Consider the following 15,162-nt stretch of genomic DNA (forward strand, 5'->3'; position numbering starts at 1 on the left):
AAAAACGGAGAACATTTCACGTTTTGTTTCAATGTTTTTGTAACCCTTCCCGCTCATCCGCCGTCACCCCCGACACATGCAGTTCCACGCCATGGACACCCTGCACAAGCACGACTACGACCTGAGCAAAGCGATCGCGAGCCTGGTCCCGCAGGGCGGGCCCGTGCTGTGTCGCGACGAGATGGAGGAGTGGTCGGCCTCCGAGGCAAACCTCTTTGAGGAGTCGCTCGAAAAATACGGCAAAGACTTCAACGACATCCGACAGGACTTTGTGAGTGATGTTTGTGCCCTCTCATTTTTATGTTTTTTTCTTATTTTTGCCTTTGGACACTTCTATCATGGTTGTGCTATCGGTGTCGTGTCAAGCGACGGAGACTCTAACGTGGATCCCTCGTAGAGCAGTACGCAAGCCTTCGTATTGGAGAACGGCCCGCAAAAGCAGATATCACAGAGCTTCCTCTAAGACACCTTGAAGTGACCTCTGGTCCACACAATAAAGGGCAGCACTTTCCGACCCACCCTGCCACTGAACATAATGTTCGTCGAATAATAATCAAACCGATATTTAGCCAATTTAAATGTATTATTGCAACAATGTCATGTTTTTAATACAGTCATTGGTGACGGGGCCGAACCCATCAACTCGTTACACCGGCGAAACCAGTTTAATCACAGCTGGCTAACAACTCTCCCAGGATCTCAGCAGTGCCGGCTCAGCACACTGATCTCTGAACCACCTGTCCACCTCACTGCCGTGAGGTTGCTGAATTTTCACGGTTCAGGGTCGAAATGTAAATCATAAATATGTTATTTTAAGTTTGCCACATTTTAATTTAAACACAATGTAGACAAAGATCACGCGAATAGTTTTGTACTTAAAAGTCATATCCCACTCAATTATCCGAGTAGAATATTTCACCAACAGACTCATATTTTTTAGGAAGACACGAGATGATTATGAAAAAAATACACCAATGAAAAACAAATTGAGCAGAGAATATGCCTCCTTGCCCTATTTGTCTCTCCACATAAAAAATTAAGTTCTTCTTGGTTCGCCTTTTGGCGTCATCTGGTCCAACCCATGTGAGACTAGGCTCCAAGGAAAGCTGTCTCGGGTGTGGACCAATCAACTTCAAGGACAGTGCACATTATCAGAGTTGTGTCTTTTGTTTGTATTAAGACTGCAGGTATTGCGGTCTATGCAAACATGACTCCTTGTAAAAAGGTGTCAATTTTGTTGCCAGATAGAAGGGATAAAAAACAATTATCTTCTTCTTGGTTCTTTCGGTAAAGTCACGTATAATGGAAATAATAAAATAATAAAACATAAAATAATTCCCACAACGCAAGCAGCCGTCCTCAGGTGGAGAACAGGTCTGTTATTTTTATTATTTTATTATTTCCATTCTACGTGACTTCACCGAAAGAACCAAGAAGATGAATCCCTGCAGTCACGAAAGCTTTAAATCGAAAAATTAAGTTGTTTGTTCTACACTGACCGCATTGGCCACATGCACGGCCATCCCAGAGTGAATATTTTCAGCAGGATTGGTTGTAATCCAAGCAAACTCTTGACCGGCTTACAAAATGCAGTGCTTTATCAGCAGTAAAGCTTGCTTATAGCAATGCTGGTGACCTGCCAGAAATGTATAGGCAAGGACTATCTCTATTTAAATTTGAGGACAGGTTAAAACCAAGGTACTATATAAAATAAAAAACAGCATTTGACATTATTTATTACTTTAATTTTAAGAATGTATATTCATGGAGCTTCAAATTCAATGGTAGCGCTCGAATTAATTCAGTCAACATTGGTGGCCCAGGATTTAACTTTATGGGGGATTATGGAGTCTTAAGTCGACTCTAGAGAACACACAAAACCTCGGCATGAGCATTTGAGTGATTGATTATTGCTTTATCACTCTGTTTAATTTAAAATACTGAAACTGTATATTTTTGCGGATCGGTACGTCACATAAAATGGTCACTGCCCCCTCAAGGTAAAGAATTTACACTTTTCCAACCAATGTTTTATATCTCCTTTAGCATTACACATTGCTCAAGTTTAGATCCACATTGCATAAACATATTACAATTGCCGTGTAATCTAACCAACAAAATATTTGACCGACTACATAAAATAATAATAAGCTGCCAGGCATATCCTTGTGTAGCAATCAATCTTTATTTTGTGTGCCAATATCGCCCTCAACAAAGTAGGCATCCGTGGACATTGTGTGGTGAGCCCTTGGTTTAAAAGACTCTTTCAAAATCAACGAGGCGTCTTCATTTCTTCAATTCACAGCTCCTCCCAACGTCCTTCTCTTTTCCTCCACCTTTTGTACATCTCTGGCTATGCCCCTCTCTCATCTATCCCCCCACAGCCCCTCCGCTTGGTTCCTATTCTAGCCCCACCTTTTCTGGTGGAACAAACACCAAAAACTAAATCGTTTTAATTTATATAAATATAGTGCCGTAGATGGGCCACGCTTACCGGCAGTGGTAGACAAGGTCCATCTGCAAGGGTACCCGTACCGCCAAGGGGGGGGGGGGGGGGCTGCGTAGTATCGTAGATCCCACGCAACGCCACCCCTCGATGGGGACCCCAGACAGCTAATCCCCTCAGCGCCACCAACGGGGGGGGGCTGCGGGGGGATCTATGATCCCACGCAACGCCACCCCTCGATGGGCAAAGGGGCATATAAGGGGACCTCCCCAGCCGATCGGGACCAGTCGCAGCTCAAGACCCAAGACCAGCCAGCTTAGGGCCCTGGACCCCCTCGACCCGCTTGTCCTTGTAAGGGCCGGGACCCTGTGTGGGCCAGTGGTGGGACTTTGGGACTTCCGGCTCTACGCCCTTGTAAGGGCGAGGTCCGATGAAGCCAGAGTCTAGACCCGTACCTTGGCTGGGTCGGGTCAGGTAGCCTCCCCTAGGGTAATTGTAGCCGGAGGACCCGAGAGCGTAGCCAGTGTCAGGCACGCTAGAAGTAGGCTGTGTTACTAGGCTGTAACAGTGTATCAGGACTGTTGGAGTGGTGTATTGTAATAAAGAAGTTACATCTACAAAGTGTCTCCGGAACCCATTACATTTACGTATAGATTCGTCACAGTGAGTGATGCAAGTGTATCTGAGTTTCTACAACGTTTTCGTTGTTCTACAGTTACCATGGAAGACGTTGAGCAGCATTATCGAGTATTACTACATGTGGAAGACAACGGACAGATACGTGCAACAGGTAACCCTCCCACCGACCTGTTTCACCTGCATTTGTAGTGCTGCCACTCACACATGAATGCTCCCCACCTTCACCAGCCCGCACTGGCGATCGTGGTGACGTTTCATCATATAACCCCCTCCCCCACCCACGATGCACACTAAGTGCGGAGGCCTTTCATCGACTGCATGTATGTTGAACTTCTTTCGCACCGTATGTAGCCAACCGTGCTAAAAGGAAAGGACAACAAACTAAACGTAAAAAGCAGTTCTGGGGGATAGACAATGTCTCAAAATAATGACGATGATGGTGATGATAATGGAGGTCGTGATGATGATGACAGGTTTACACTGACATGTTAATACGTTTTTATTCTTTGCGCATTTCAGAAGCGACTCAAAGCAGCCGAGGCTGAGAGCAAGCTAAAGCAGGTGTACATCCCCAACTAGTGAGTGACCAAGAGGGGCTGTTGAAATCGGTTTTAGCGCAAATGTCTCGCAATAAAAATGTTCTACTTTTTTTTTACTGAGAAACTGCAGGAGCTGTAATGATGTAACGGTTAGCACACTGGAATTTTTTAGCTGGTGCATTTCTATTTCTCGGCACTCCAGTAGAAAAAATAAGGAAAGTTTCTTAAATATTCCACTCGCCGCCTGTGTCCACCCGGCAGTATAAATGGGTATGCCTACCTCTTCCAATGCATCCGTTCAGCATGGAAGATTAGACCAAATAACCCCTAAAAGCTCTCTAGTCGAGATTCATCCACCAGCAGTGTCATAAGCAAGCAATTGCAGGGTTGCACCTTTACCGTTTAACTGATAAATGAGGGCAAATGTCCCACATGGTGAGCGACTGAGGCCGCTGTGCGGTTTGTTTTTTTGCACATACAAAACGGCAAGCTAATTACTTACATTCCACTTGGCATCGATTACCGGGTTAGGCTTCTCAGAATCGGGAATAGATTCTCAAAATGGTTGCTGGTGTATGACTATTGTTTAACAAAACTAGTGACCACCCTTCCAATTTCACTTTAATTTCGACTGGGGTGTTTAAGATGCTGTTATATCCCAGTGGATATCTTTTTTTATTCTTCTTACAATTAAAGCCAACAATATTAACTGAAGTGTTTTGGTCCCAGAAATATTCCTAAAGGTGTGATGTTTTAATAATGTAATGAGATTTCCCACTGTTTAGCTTTGTCTTGGCAATTACGGAGCTAATTCTCACGGAATGTAGAAGGCTCATTGCAATACATTCCCATGACATACAATTAGTGGCGGTGAAACTAGAGGGGGGCTTTCATTGCTGGAATACTTCACAAAAAATTAAATGCTCCCCTGTATGTATAATGGTACTCGCTTAGTCTGGATTTATAAGTGCCAAAGAGGTGTTGTTGTGGTGGGGTTTTTTTTAAACAAATTGGCAAATATTCATGTCGTAAGGATTTCTGTTTCTAATTTAAATTGTGTACCACTTTTAATTGTCGGGAAGAAGATATACCTTTTGGAAATGTCTGATCTGGTGGATGGTGAAAGTATGTCATAGTGGCCAGTTTAAAAGTGAGGCTGTCTGTGAGATTGGACTATGAGATATTTCTGTTGGATTAAATATACAAACATTAAATACATTTTGACAGTGCCTGTCTTGAAACTGAAAGGTTACAAGTTCAAATCATGTTCTGGGATAACTCAGGTCATTGAAATCCTGCGTTAGATCCATACAATGAATGAGCATGACTTTGTGGAAAGTCAGCCATGTTTGTCCAATGGAAAAGACTTATCCTTACCATGGTAATGTGAAATGTATAATATTAGTTCATAATTGGCAGTCGATGAACGCCGTTCAATGCTTACTTGAATTTCAATGTTTAATGTACGCCCGTCTCTATTTAATTTGGCGCCCTGCATAATACAATTGTCACAGAGCACTTCACAAGTAAACATGACATGACATCATTAACATTTTGGGTTTCGCAAAATAATAAAAAGTATACACATTAGTTGAAAATATATAAAAGAGGTTATAAAATACATCTTAAGCCTGATTTTTTAAACCGCAACATCTTCCTTATCAGATAGTATTCATGGTGCACACCACTTGAACCCAACGGCAGCCAGCACGCTGCACCACGAACACCGTACGGGCAAAAACACGCACCCACAAAAACCGGACTAAGAATCTTCATCAAACTCGCACTACTAACCCGCGAACCTGAACTAGCAACCCGATAAACCCAGACCCCGTGCCCGCAAACCGTTTAACGCCGAGTATGGTTTCAACTCTTGAAGGTGCCCAAAGTAGTGCGTAGCGAAAGCTTGGCAGAATAAATACTGAAATCGCAGCCCGCCCTGAAAAAAATACACACCTGGACATTTAGACCATTGTTTAGGTGTTTGTGACGGGCAACAGTGCGAGAAAAGTAGTCGGAATTGACTGAGGTGTGTGCGTTAATTTGTGCTTGCCCGCCAAAGGAATTTGAAAGTCCTACTCGGCCCTCAGTACTGATAAGGTTTCCCGCCCCTGCTTTCAAAATCCACAGTCGTAACCGTTTTACAAGCGCGCCGATTTGCACATCCTTGTTTCTATCTGCTGCCCCAACAGCAATAAGCCGAACCCAAACCAGATCGCGGCGACTCCCGTGAAAGCGGCGGTGGCGAATGGCACGCCGCCCATCGGCCTGGTGCTGTCGACACCGCAGAACGCCAGCGTGGGACGCGCCTGCGAAAGCTGCTTTGGTCAGTCGCTCGGAGCTTTTTTTTTACTATTTAATAAATCCCAACTGCTTTCTAAAGTGTGAATGTGTTAGCTTTGTCTATATCTCTCTCTGTGTCCGGCTGTCTGTCTGTAGTGGGTGGTCACGATAACTCCCATAAACACAATTCAATGCAAACTGGAACTTTGCTGTAAACATGTGTTGCTTTTAGTGATATACCCTGTAGAAACTGGCCGAATTGATGAAAAGGGTTGCACACAGCTTGGAGACAAAACCAGTACTAAAATAACGTGCCCTGGATCTTGCCGGCTGAGGCACACCATCCACAGCAGAGCTGCTATCTAAGCCCCTTTGTCTCATTGCTGCGTATTGATTGATACACTGCTTTCTGCAGGCCTGGTGACCTCTTATTCAAATAACCCACTGTACATTTGGATTAGAAACGTGGACATTAAACATAATACGGTGGTCGTGAGCAATAGTGAAGCGGCAGACAAAGGAGGAAACATACCCTCAAATACATCTACCATGAAAACGAAAATCAGATTATGTGCAGGAGCTGGACAGATTGTTACATGACAAGACCATGAGACATAGCATTGGCTTGAACGTGGCCTTCATCCAGCAGTGGGTAGTTCTTGGCTGCCGATGATGTTGACAATCATTGCGGGAATTTGGCGAGCATTTTGTATTACTTGCTACTCGGAGCCTACCTTACCCAACCAGACAGCACATCCTCCTTTCCCTCCACCGCGCCGCTGCCAGGCCCTCCCCTCGACCTTCCGGGACAAGGCAAGCAATCACCCACTGCGTAATGGTAACATGGCGCAGTGGCTGTCTGGGTGATAAGTTGCTTGTGTTCAGTGCCCCGAGGGCGCGGGTGGGTGGACGGGTGGGGGAGACAGTCGGCTTTGTGTCAAGTCGGTGGCTGGGCCAAGACGCAGGCGAGGGGAGCGCTTGGTGTCGTGTCTCCACCGTGCGGTTCTGAGAAGCCACTGCAGCAGCTGTCAGAGCTGCTACTGCTGCAGCTGCAGCGTCAGTAGATGGAGTGCTTGTTCTTGTCAGTGTAAGCTAGCTACACGGTGAGGATTAGGCCATAGAAACGATTCGTCCAGGCCTTCTCTTTTCATTGTTTTCTAGGTCACTCTAGGCATAGACTGGAATGTTGAAATGGCCAGGTTAAAATGTGTTCATATATCTACAGCTCTGAATCAATCTCCTGCTGATTGGAGGCTTTCCCACGCCCTATCTGGCATGTGGGTTGCTTGACCATACTTCACCAAGCTGGTCAATGTTGATTGGTGAAGGGAAGGGAGAGAACATGACGGGCTCAGAGCCACGTTGCTGGGAATTTAACTCGGGCCGCTGGGTTTGTAGTGCAGTGGGCTAACAACGGTGTCACTGCTCTACTGTGTTTAAATTGGGTGAAGAAAAACTTAGAGCTGGGCTTTCCGATATAAATAAATCTTACTCTACCGACTTTCCATTAAATTACTATACATTCAATTCACATCCAATGTTATTCTTGACTGGAAATCAAAACTTGACGTTGCTGTTTCCATACAGCAAAAGAAGACCAGGATAGTGCTCAAATAAAGTGCGCTCTATCATTATTATCAGTTCTGTTCGGCACCAGACGTTCATCGGTCGATGGGTTGTTTGGGCCCCATGTTCTACCTTTGCTTTGACACGAGCGAACGTCAATGGCGTTGTGCCGCCTTCCCCTCCCCACGCAGCTGCCAGCTCGTGCCAGTGGTACTCGTGGGGGCCGCCCAACATGCAGTGCCGGCTGTGCACCGCCTGCTGGACTTACTGGAAGAAGTACGGTGGCCTCAAGATGCCCACACGTCTGGAGAGCGACCGTGCCGCTCTCCTCCGTGCGGGAGGCCTGGTATGTGCGAGCGTGAGTGCGTGTTTGAGCGAGCGAGTGGGTGAGTGGGTGGTTGAGTTATCGTTTGAGTGAGTGTGCCGGATGGTAGTTGAACACTATGTCCTTGAGACGAAACAGTCGGTCCGATAGACCGAGTCCTCAGCATGGGTGGAGGAATCAATGACTGAAGTTCATGGAAACAGGAATCATGGTAGTAGCGAGAGAAGAGTGATAAAATAAGTCGACTTGAGCAAGAATGGTCATGGCTAGAAGGGATGATGGCTGATGGCCAATAATAATGAGTGGCAGCCAAGGTATATAAGGCGTTCAAGAGGACGTCCACCGATGCAATGTAGTGATATCAGCTCCTGTGCAGGTTCTGGATAATTATTATATCGCAGGATCATGTGAGATGGTGTGGTCTTGGGGAGGCCTTGATGCAGCAGTTTATTGATCATGGCTTCTGATGATCAGGATTGTTGATAGCCTTTTGAATATTAAATTAACCAAGAGAGTAATTTATTTGAAGTCTGTATGCAATGATTAATCCACTCTATGATTTAAAGAATTCTCAAGCTTTGAAGTCTTCAAAGGCAAATCATTTGAAAAATCAATGTGTTAATTTCTCCTCGGTAGTGCATATTGAATCTCGAGTGGTATGAATATATAGTTGTTTAAAATCTATTAAAGTACATTAATTAAAACGCATACATTTCTACACTCTTAATTCGATGTATTTATGACTATTTTAACCATCACTGAATCATTCTATCTCAAAATTGTATCAGTTCCTTCTTTGGTGTAATGGATAGCAGTCTGGACTTGCAGTCCAGAGGTTGTTCTGATCATGGCCATGAAGAGCACGGAGAAGTTCCTTAAATCCCCCTTCCTGTGTACACTACAGTTAGTAATTCGGTGACATGTGGTTGGGTGAAGTCTCTGCACTCCCACCTCTTCCAAGGCATTTGGCCAGCGTCGGTGGAAGAGCAGACCAAATACCCACGATAATATACTCTTGAGAGCGCCTTCAAATGGAGGCCCTTCTGTCTTCAGTGGCATGAGCAAGCAGTTGCAGGGCTGCACCTTTACTATCCTCCAGAAAGTGTACATAAATGTTTATCCTTGTGTGAAGTGCTCTATCAATTAATGCTTTTAAAGAGTATACTTTGGGCTTTGGCGTCCTGCTCATGCCTAGAATACTGTTGATACGCTCGCGATAATGTTGGAAATGTTTTTAATATTGAGTGATTCCTTACAGGTGTTGACAGTGTCTCGAAATTGCGATCTACATTTCAATTCGGCTCTAACCAAGCATAGATTGGGGGAGATTGTAAGAGTGTGCATTATTATTTTTCTCATTTAAATAGCTAACAACCCCCTGTAGAAGAACTAAAGGTGGTGGCACTCAAAGATAAAGGGAATCACCTGGGGTAGTGAGGTAGTGTCTCTTGTGCCTGGATTAGTGCCTTGGGCTACAAATGTTCTTGTATGTTGCAAGTCCAGTTGTCTTACTCTACTAACGATTGGCTAATTTACAAAGACCTATTCCAGGATTTGTCTTATTCTGTGTACCAAATTTGTCCACATACTGCATAGCAGTACTCCCATTGAGCCATCAGGTCTCTTTTCGATCTGATGGCTTAATGGGACACTGTCTACAGGAAAGCCACCCATACGGATGCCGACCTAAAACCTGACTCCCACCACCATTTATTCCAGAAGAATTCCCTCATCAAAACTCTATAACATAGAGCTCGTTGTATTTCCAACCATCACCACCTAGCCAGTGAACTGGAGCACGTACACCAAGCCCTCAAGAAGAAGGGATATTCAGACTACACAATCTGTAAAGCTATCACTACAACCGTTGGGAAAGAACCATCTGAGGACCTAATCAAAACCATCACCTTGCCATACATAGCAGGGGTCACCAAAAATATTTCCAAAATCATGAGCTAGATGTAACCGCCTTTTCCACATAACTATTAGATCTTTACTCTGCAAACCCACTGGCTATCAGCAAAGATTCGTTCATGAAGCCATCCAGATATATAAACACAGACACAATTTTAACCGAGAAGATGGGTACAAACTGAGCAATCATTGGAAGGACGTTATTAACCAGTTTAGGTCATAACTGGCTGTGATGTTCCCTTCCTACCTACCTATGTTAGCAGTTATTTTCGACTCTCTGAGTTACATTCACTAACACAGCCACCGTTAGCTGTGTTAGTAAATGGCGGCTTGTCATCCTTTTCCACCTCCATGTGGCGATGGCTCTTTCCTAGCTCTCTCCAAGCTGTCTCCAAGCTTACATTCACAAGCATTTCTAAACCTTTGTAAACAGCTCTTTGATTGGGATAGACCTACTGCAGGTTACGAAGACCTCTCCTACATTAACATTAGCTGCCCTGCCCATCTCTAAACCTTCATAAACAGCTCTTTGATTGATGTAGACATACTGCAGGTTAGGAGACCTCTCCTACATTAACAGCTGCCCCACCCATTTCTAAACCTTTATAAGCAGCCTGCTTCAGCAGCCTTCCCCCCTCTTTTTTCACCTGATGACAATTGCTTGTGTTGCGATTGAAACGTCGTGATATTGTTATTATTTTTATCATGTTTTTTTTGTATCTAGGTGGCTTTACCGAAAGACCCAAAGAATATCATCACTATAGTCATAACAATTATCTAAAATAATAATGTAGAGCCTTTATTCAATCTGATAATTGATGAGGAATGTTCAAACAACCCTCCATGCCATGTCAGTAATGGAGGTTGCTTGACCATACTTCACCACACTGGTCAGTGCAGGTTGGCCAAGGGTGAGAGTGGCCAGGACCAGTAGAAGAAATGACAACTGATGTTTGCTGCATCCGGGAATCAAATCAAGACCACCGGAAATTAAGCACGTATGCAATTTTGAGGAATGTATGCAAATTGTATTGTTTAACGTTTCTTAAAAACTATATAATCGATAACAACATGTTGATTAAGGAATCAAAAACAACCAAAGTTCCCGAAAAACAACACCTTTTGCGGAAGCAGGAATTCCGCTCGAGGGGGCATGTGTCGTCACGTCACTGCCAGGGCCCCCACAGCTCGGTGAGCCGGAGCAACGGCAGCCCCAAGTTCACCCTGAAGACGCGGCAAGCCTTCTACCTGCAGACCACCAAGCTGACGCGCCTCGCCCGCCGCCTGTGCCGTGACCTTCTGCACCCGCTACAGGCGGCGCGCCGGCCGTTCCTGCCCATCAACACCACCGCCATCAAGGCCAAGTGTACGTGACACACGCACACGGGGAGAGGAGGCGGGGTGCGGTAATGATGACGATGGACTCTCATGGGCAGAGGCAGATCTAGAAACTTTCGAAATTGGGGGTGGGGAGAGTGGAGATTTGAAGCTTTTTAAATAGGGCACTAAATTATTTACAAATTTAAACATTCCAAGTTTTGTATCCGTTGTTATATCATAAATACTAATTTTCAGGGTCTCCAAAGGGGTGGTCAGGAGTAGAGCAATCACCCCCATCGGCCTCCCCTTTGATCTGCCACTTCTCTGGGTAGGGGAGAGTAGGGTTGCAGAGGCAAGGGTGATTCATGAAACTACAACCCAGATAAGCATGTGATGATCACTCAATTACCACATCAACAACAACCGCCATTTGCCACTACGTGGCGGTGACATCACCACGGCACCTAGCCTGGCACAGGCGCCGTGGTGACATCACCAGATTTTTCTTGTTTGAACAAAATTCCATGAGATAGCATAGGTCTGGAAAGCCAATCGGGTGATGGACTAAAATATTTTCATCTCATTGTGGAAACAGAACAGAGTTCTGATATTCCTATTAAGTTTCTTTTTTAACAACCTAGTTTTCCCTTGAAGACAAGACCCTTCATCTCATTGGGCTCTCAGTTGGTTTTAAAGGTTATCTCTCCATAAACCCCAGATATCCTACTCAGGTGTAATTATTCTTAAGCATGTTAAGAATGCTGAAAGCATTATAAATATCCCCGTAATACACATGGTAGCTTTTCCCTGCTTAATACAGTTTCCTCCTATATGTGACATGTTCCTTCATTTGGAATTAGCCAAACATTGCAATCCAGGACCAGCCTCAAAAGGCCTTACAATACAATTATACAATACAGTTTGAAGTTATTTAGCATCTACATTTCAACCGCATCTTAAGAAGCTGTACAGGAACAATTGGCATATTTATCTTGGAGACAGTCATTGGCTGAATTAAAAAGGTCTTGAGTCTGGATTTGAACTGGGGCAGGGAGTCGACAGCACGGGCAGTTAAGGGAAAGGCAGCAGAGGAGAATGATGAGTGACCTCCCTCTGAGCGAAGGTTGATTGGGGGGGCTTCAACAGAAGGCTTTTCTCGCTGAGCATGAGTTATTGAGACGGGTAATCTGTTTTACAAGAAACAACTCACGAGTGGTCGTATAAATAATGGAGTTGTCATATCACAATGTATTATTATTACCTGCACGGGGCGAGAACAACTGCAAATCACACTTCTGTACTAATACAAATCCATGTATAATATGGAAGTACGTACAGTGCATATCAACTCATGTTAAGCCTTAGCTCGATAGAAATAGCAAATAAAAAGACCTTTGCACGTTCACACACCTGCTGAGGTCATCGCTACTAGTGAGGAACCTTTATATATAAATGTTATCAATGGAAACTACTATGATGCTGATGCAGGCAATGGATGTGTGATTATTTCCCAAGGGCCTTAAAACCTGGTGCGTTATAGTGTACGCTCTACGTTTCATTAAACGTTGCACAGTGGATTGACTTGAATATAAAAATATAATTAGGTTTTGTGATGTGGCCGGGTGGCTCAATAAAGACTTTGGTGCGCTGAATCCTTTCCACTGAAACCATGAGTTCGAATCCAGATTTCAGCCGTCTGTAATTAACCCAGATTACAAAGTGTAGTGGGCTGATGGTTTTAGCCCGGTCACCAATGGCTGCACAATTGCATAACATTTGGTTGTACTCTTTTTGGCTAAAGTCCAGCTCTGTGAATTATTCAGTTATTGCTTTGACTGTCATACAACAAAACGTAACTCTTGTCAGGGTGTTTGGGATAGTGCCGACTCGCAAGTGTGGATCAGATGTCACTTGAAGACATTTCGGAAGCTGTCCTCTCTGACAGCGATTAACAGCTCCGCAAGAGTTTCACGTGGATTTTTTATCCTGACATGACACCAACATAATTAAGGGGGGGGGGGGGTGGGGGAGATAAAATACATTTCAAACAATAATCAACTTCCTTCTTTGTGTGTGTTTGCTCTTGTAGGTGCAACACGACTGCCTGAAGCTGCAAAGGAGCCCGTTAAACCCAGATTTATGACCAGGAAGCCACTGGAAACCATTGCTAAATACTTGGGTAAATAAGCTGCTCAACACAATCAATTTGAAAGGAGTTCTGTTATGCTTCTTAACCTCATCTACACCCACTCCACGCTTCTGCTTTCTTATGGCTGATGTAAATGCAGAGCAACAACTACAATTTCACATTCAGGTGGTCAAGCCAAATATCCTCGTCGGGAGTAGCGGGGAGTGTATTACTCATATTAGAGCTGTCTAGAGTATGGTTATCATCATCAACCATTGCGTTCCCACTTGGATGAAGGCCTCCCCATGCCGTCACCATCCTTAATGGTCCAGTGCCTGCCAGAGGTCGCAATCGGGTACCCGATACCCGTACTCTACCCGATACCCGGCTACCCGTACCCGGCCGGGTACGGGTACCCGTTTGCGACCCTGGTGCAGCCGGGTACGGGTAGCCGCACGTGACTCACCCCAACCAATGAGTGAGAAGGCCGTGAGTCACTGGTGAGTAACCGTTTGTCACTCATTTCCCAACGTCTTGTCTCTTCTCACAATTCAAGTTCCTAGAATCAACCCACCCGCGCCTGCAACATGGCTTCATCCCAGAGGTTGCAATCGGGTACCCGATACCCGTACCTTACCCGATACCCTGCTACCCGTACCCGGTCGGGTATCGGGTAGGGTACGGGTAACCCGTACCCGTACCCGGCCGGGTATGGGTACGGGTACCCGTTTGCGACCCTGGTGCGGCCAGGTACGGGTAAGGAATCAAAACCCGTTTGCGACCTCTGGTGCCTGCTACCATCCATTTCACAACTGCATATGAATTGATCTCATTGCTTCCATCTCCACAGTGGTAAACATCTTGGACTTATTCTCTCCTTTGGCTGCCATTCCATCACTTGCCTCATCCATCGGCCACCATCCCATCAAGCGATGCGTCCTGCCCAAGCCCGTTTAATCTTGTGAATTATGTAATAAGTCCGAGAGAGCATACACCACCGAGCTGAAGCGGTATGAACAGTTTATGTGCAGGAGTTTGATGGATTGTTGCATCGTATGACCATGAGAGATGGCGCCAGTTTGGGGGAGGCCTTCATCTATAAGTGAACAGATCATCGCTGGTGACAATGATAAATATGTCGCACATCTCTTGTGCTCATTCACAGAGGCTCACCCATGCCCCAAGAGGGTGGTGCCAAAACCCAGTTTGGGGCTTTCCACGCCAACCAAAGTGAGATCGACCATCAACCACGGCTCCCCCACCATCCTTGGCAAGCGCGGCTACGAGCAGCACAACGGACTGGATGGTACGGGTGGGTTGAACCATCTCTACCGCCCGCCTATCAGCATGGGTAGGGGTGTCCGTGTGTGGTTGGCGTTTGGTCTGTCCAACAATCTGTGCGTCAGACTGTCTGTGTGACCGTGGTCCTGCAATTTCCCCCCATTGTTGGTGATCAGGACATGTGCAGATTGTTGCCAAAAATTGGACGAAAAGGAGCGTTAAATTTTGATTTAAAGCTTTCGTGACTGCAGGGATTCATATTCTTGGTTCTTTCGGTAAAGTCACTTAGAAGGGAAACAATGAAATAATAAAAATATAAAACGAAAACGAAAGAAACGTCGTGAAAATTTTTATTGTTTTATATATTTTTAATTTTATTATTTCCCTTCTACGTGACTTTACCGAAAGAACCAAGAATATGAAAAGGAGTGTGTTAATTTGTGCAAGCAGTTGAAACATTAAAAGACCAGGCTAGTCTTGTTATCAAGAGTGACATTCGCAAACAACGTGTTTCTTCTAGTGGGGACTAGTTTTTCCATGGGACACCACTGTTAAGTTTCTACAACGTTAATAATATTCAAAGGATATTTCTGGTGTCAGTTTGGATTTCAGAAGACAGGATCTCATGAATCTACACGCATTTAAGTTTTAACAGAAGTGAAAAATTCAAACATCCCGAGATGAGGCTAGCGATGGGCTGTACTCCTATCTATTTTCACAA

General features: G+C 44.9%; 1 protein-coding gene across 6 annotated transcripts in view; it reads left to right on the forward strand.

Annotated features, from left to right (window-relative positions):
• The window catches only part of LOC144727381 (metastasis-associated protein MTA1-like), a 64,409-nt gene that overhangs the window by 36,604 nt on the left and 12,643 nt on the right, over window positions 1-15,162 (forward strand). For 2 of the 6 annotated variants that reach the window (XM_078606155.1, XM_078606160.1), the window contains exons 9-16: window positions 83-271; window positions 3,162-3,236; window positions 3,605-3,663; window positions 5,817-5,950; window positions 7,665-7,819; window positions 10,847-11,078; window positions 13,122-13,211; window positions 14,326-14,511. In XM_078606155.1, coding sequence (XP_078462281.1) covers window positions 83-271; window positions 3,162-3,236; window positions 3,605-3,663; window positions 5,817-5,950; window positions 7,665-7,819; window positions 10,847-11,078; window positions 13,122-13,211; window positions 14,326-14,511 — 1,120 coding nt within the window. The remainder of the gene's footprint in view (window positions 1-82; window positions 272-3,161; window positions 3,237-3,604; window positions 3,664-5,816; window positions 5,951-7,664; window positions 7,820-10,846; window positions 11,079-13,121; window positions 13,212-14,325; window positions 14,512-15,162) is intronic. The other 4 variants (XM_078606156.1, XM_078606158.1, XM_078606157.1 and 1 more) reach the window with 4 other exon arrangements.

This window comes from Lampetra planeri, chromosome 25 (assembly GCF_965212315.1).
Source record: "Lampetra planeri chromosome 25, kcLamPlan1.2.h2, whole genome shotgun sequence".
NCBI classification, from domain to species: domain Eukaryota; kingdom Metazoa; phylum Chordata; class Hyperoartia; order Petromyzontiformes; family Petromyzontidae; genus Lampetra; species Lampetra planeri.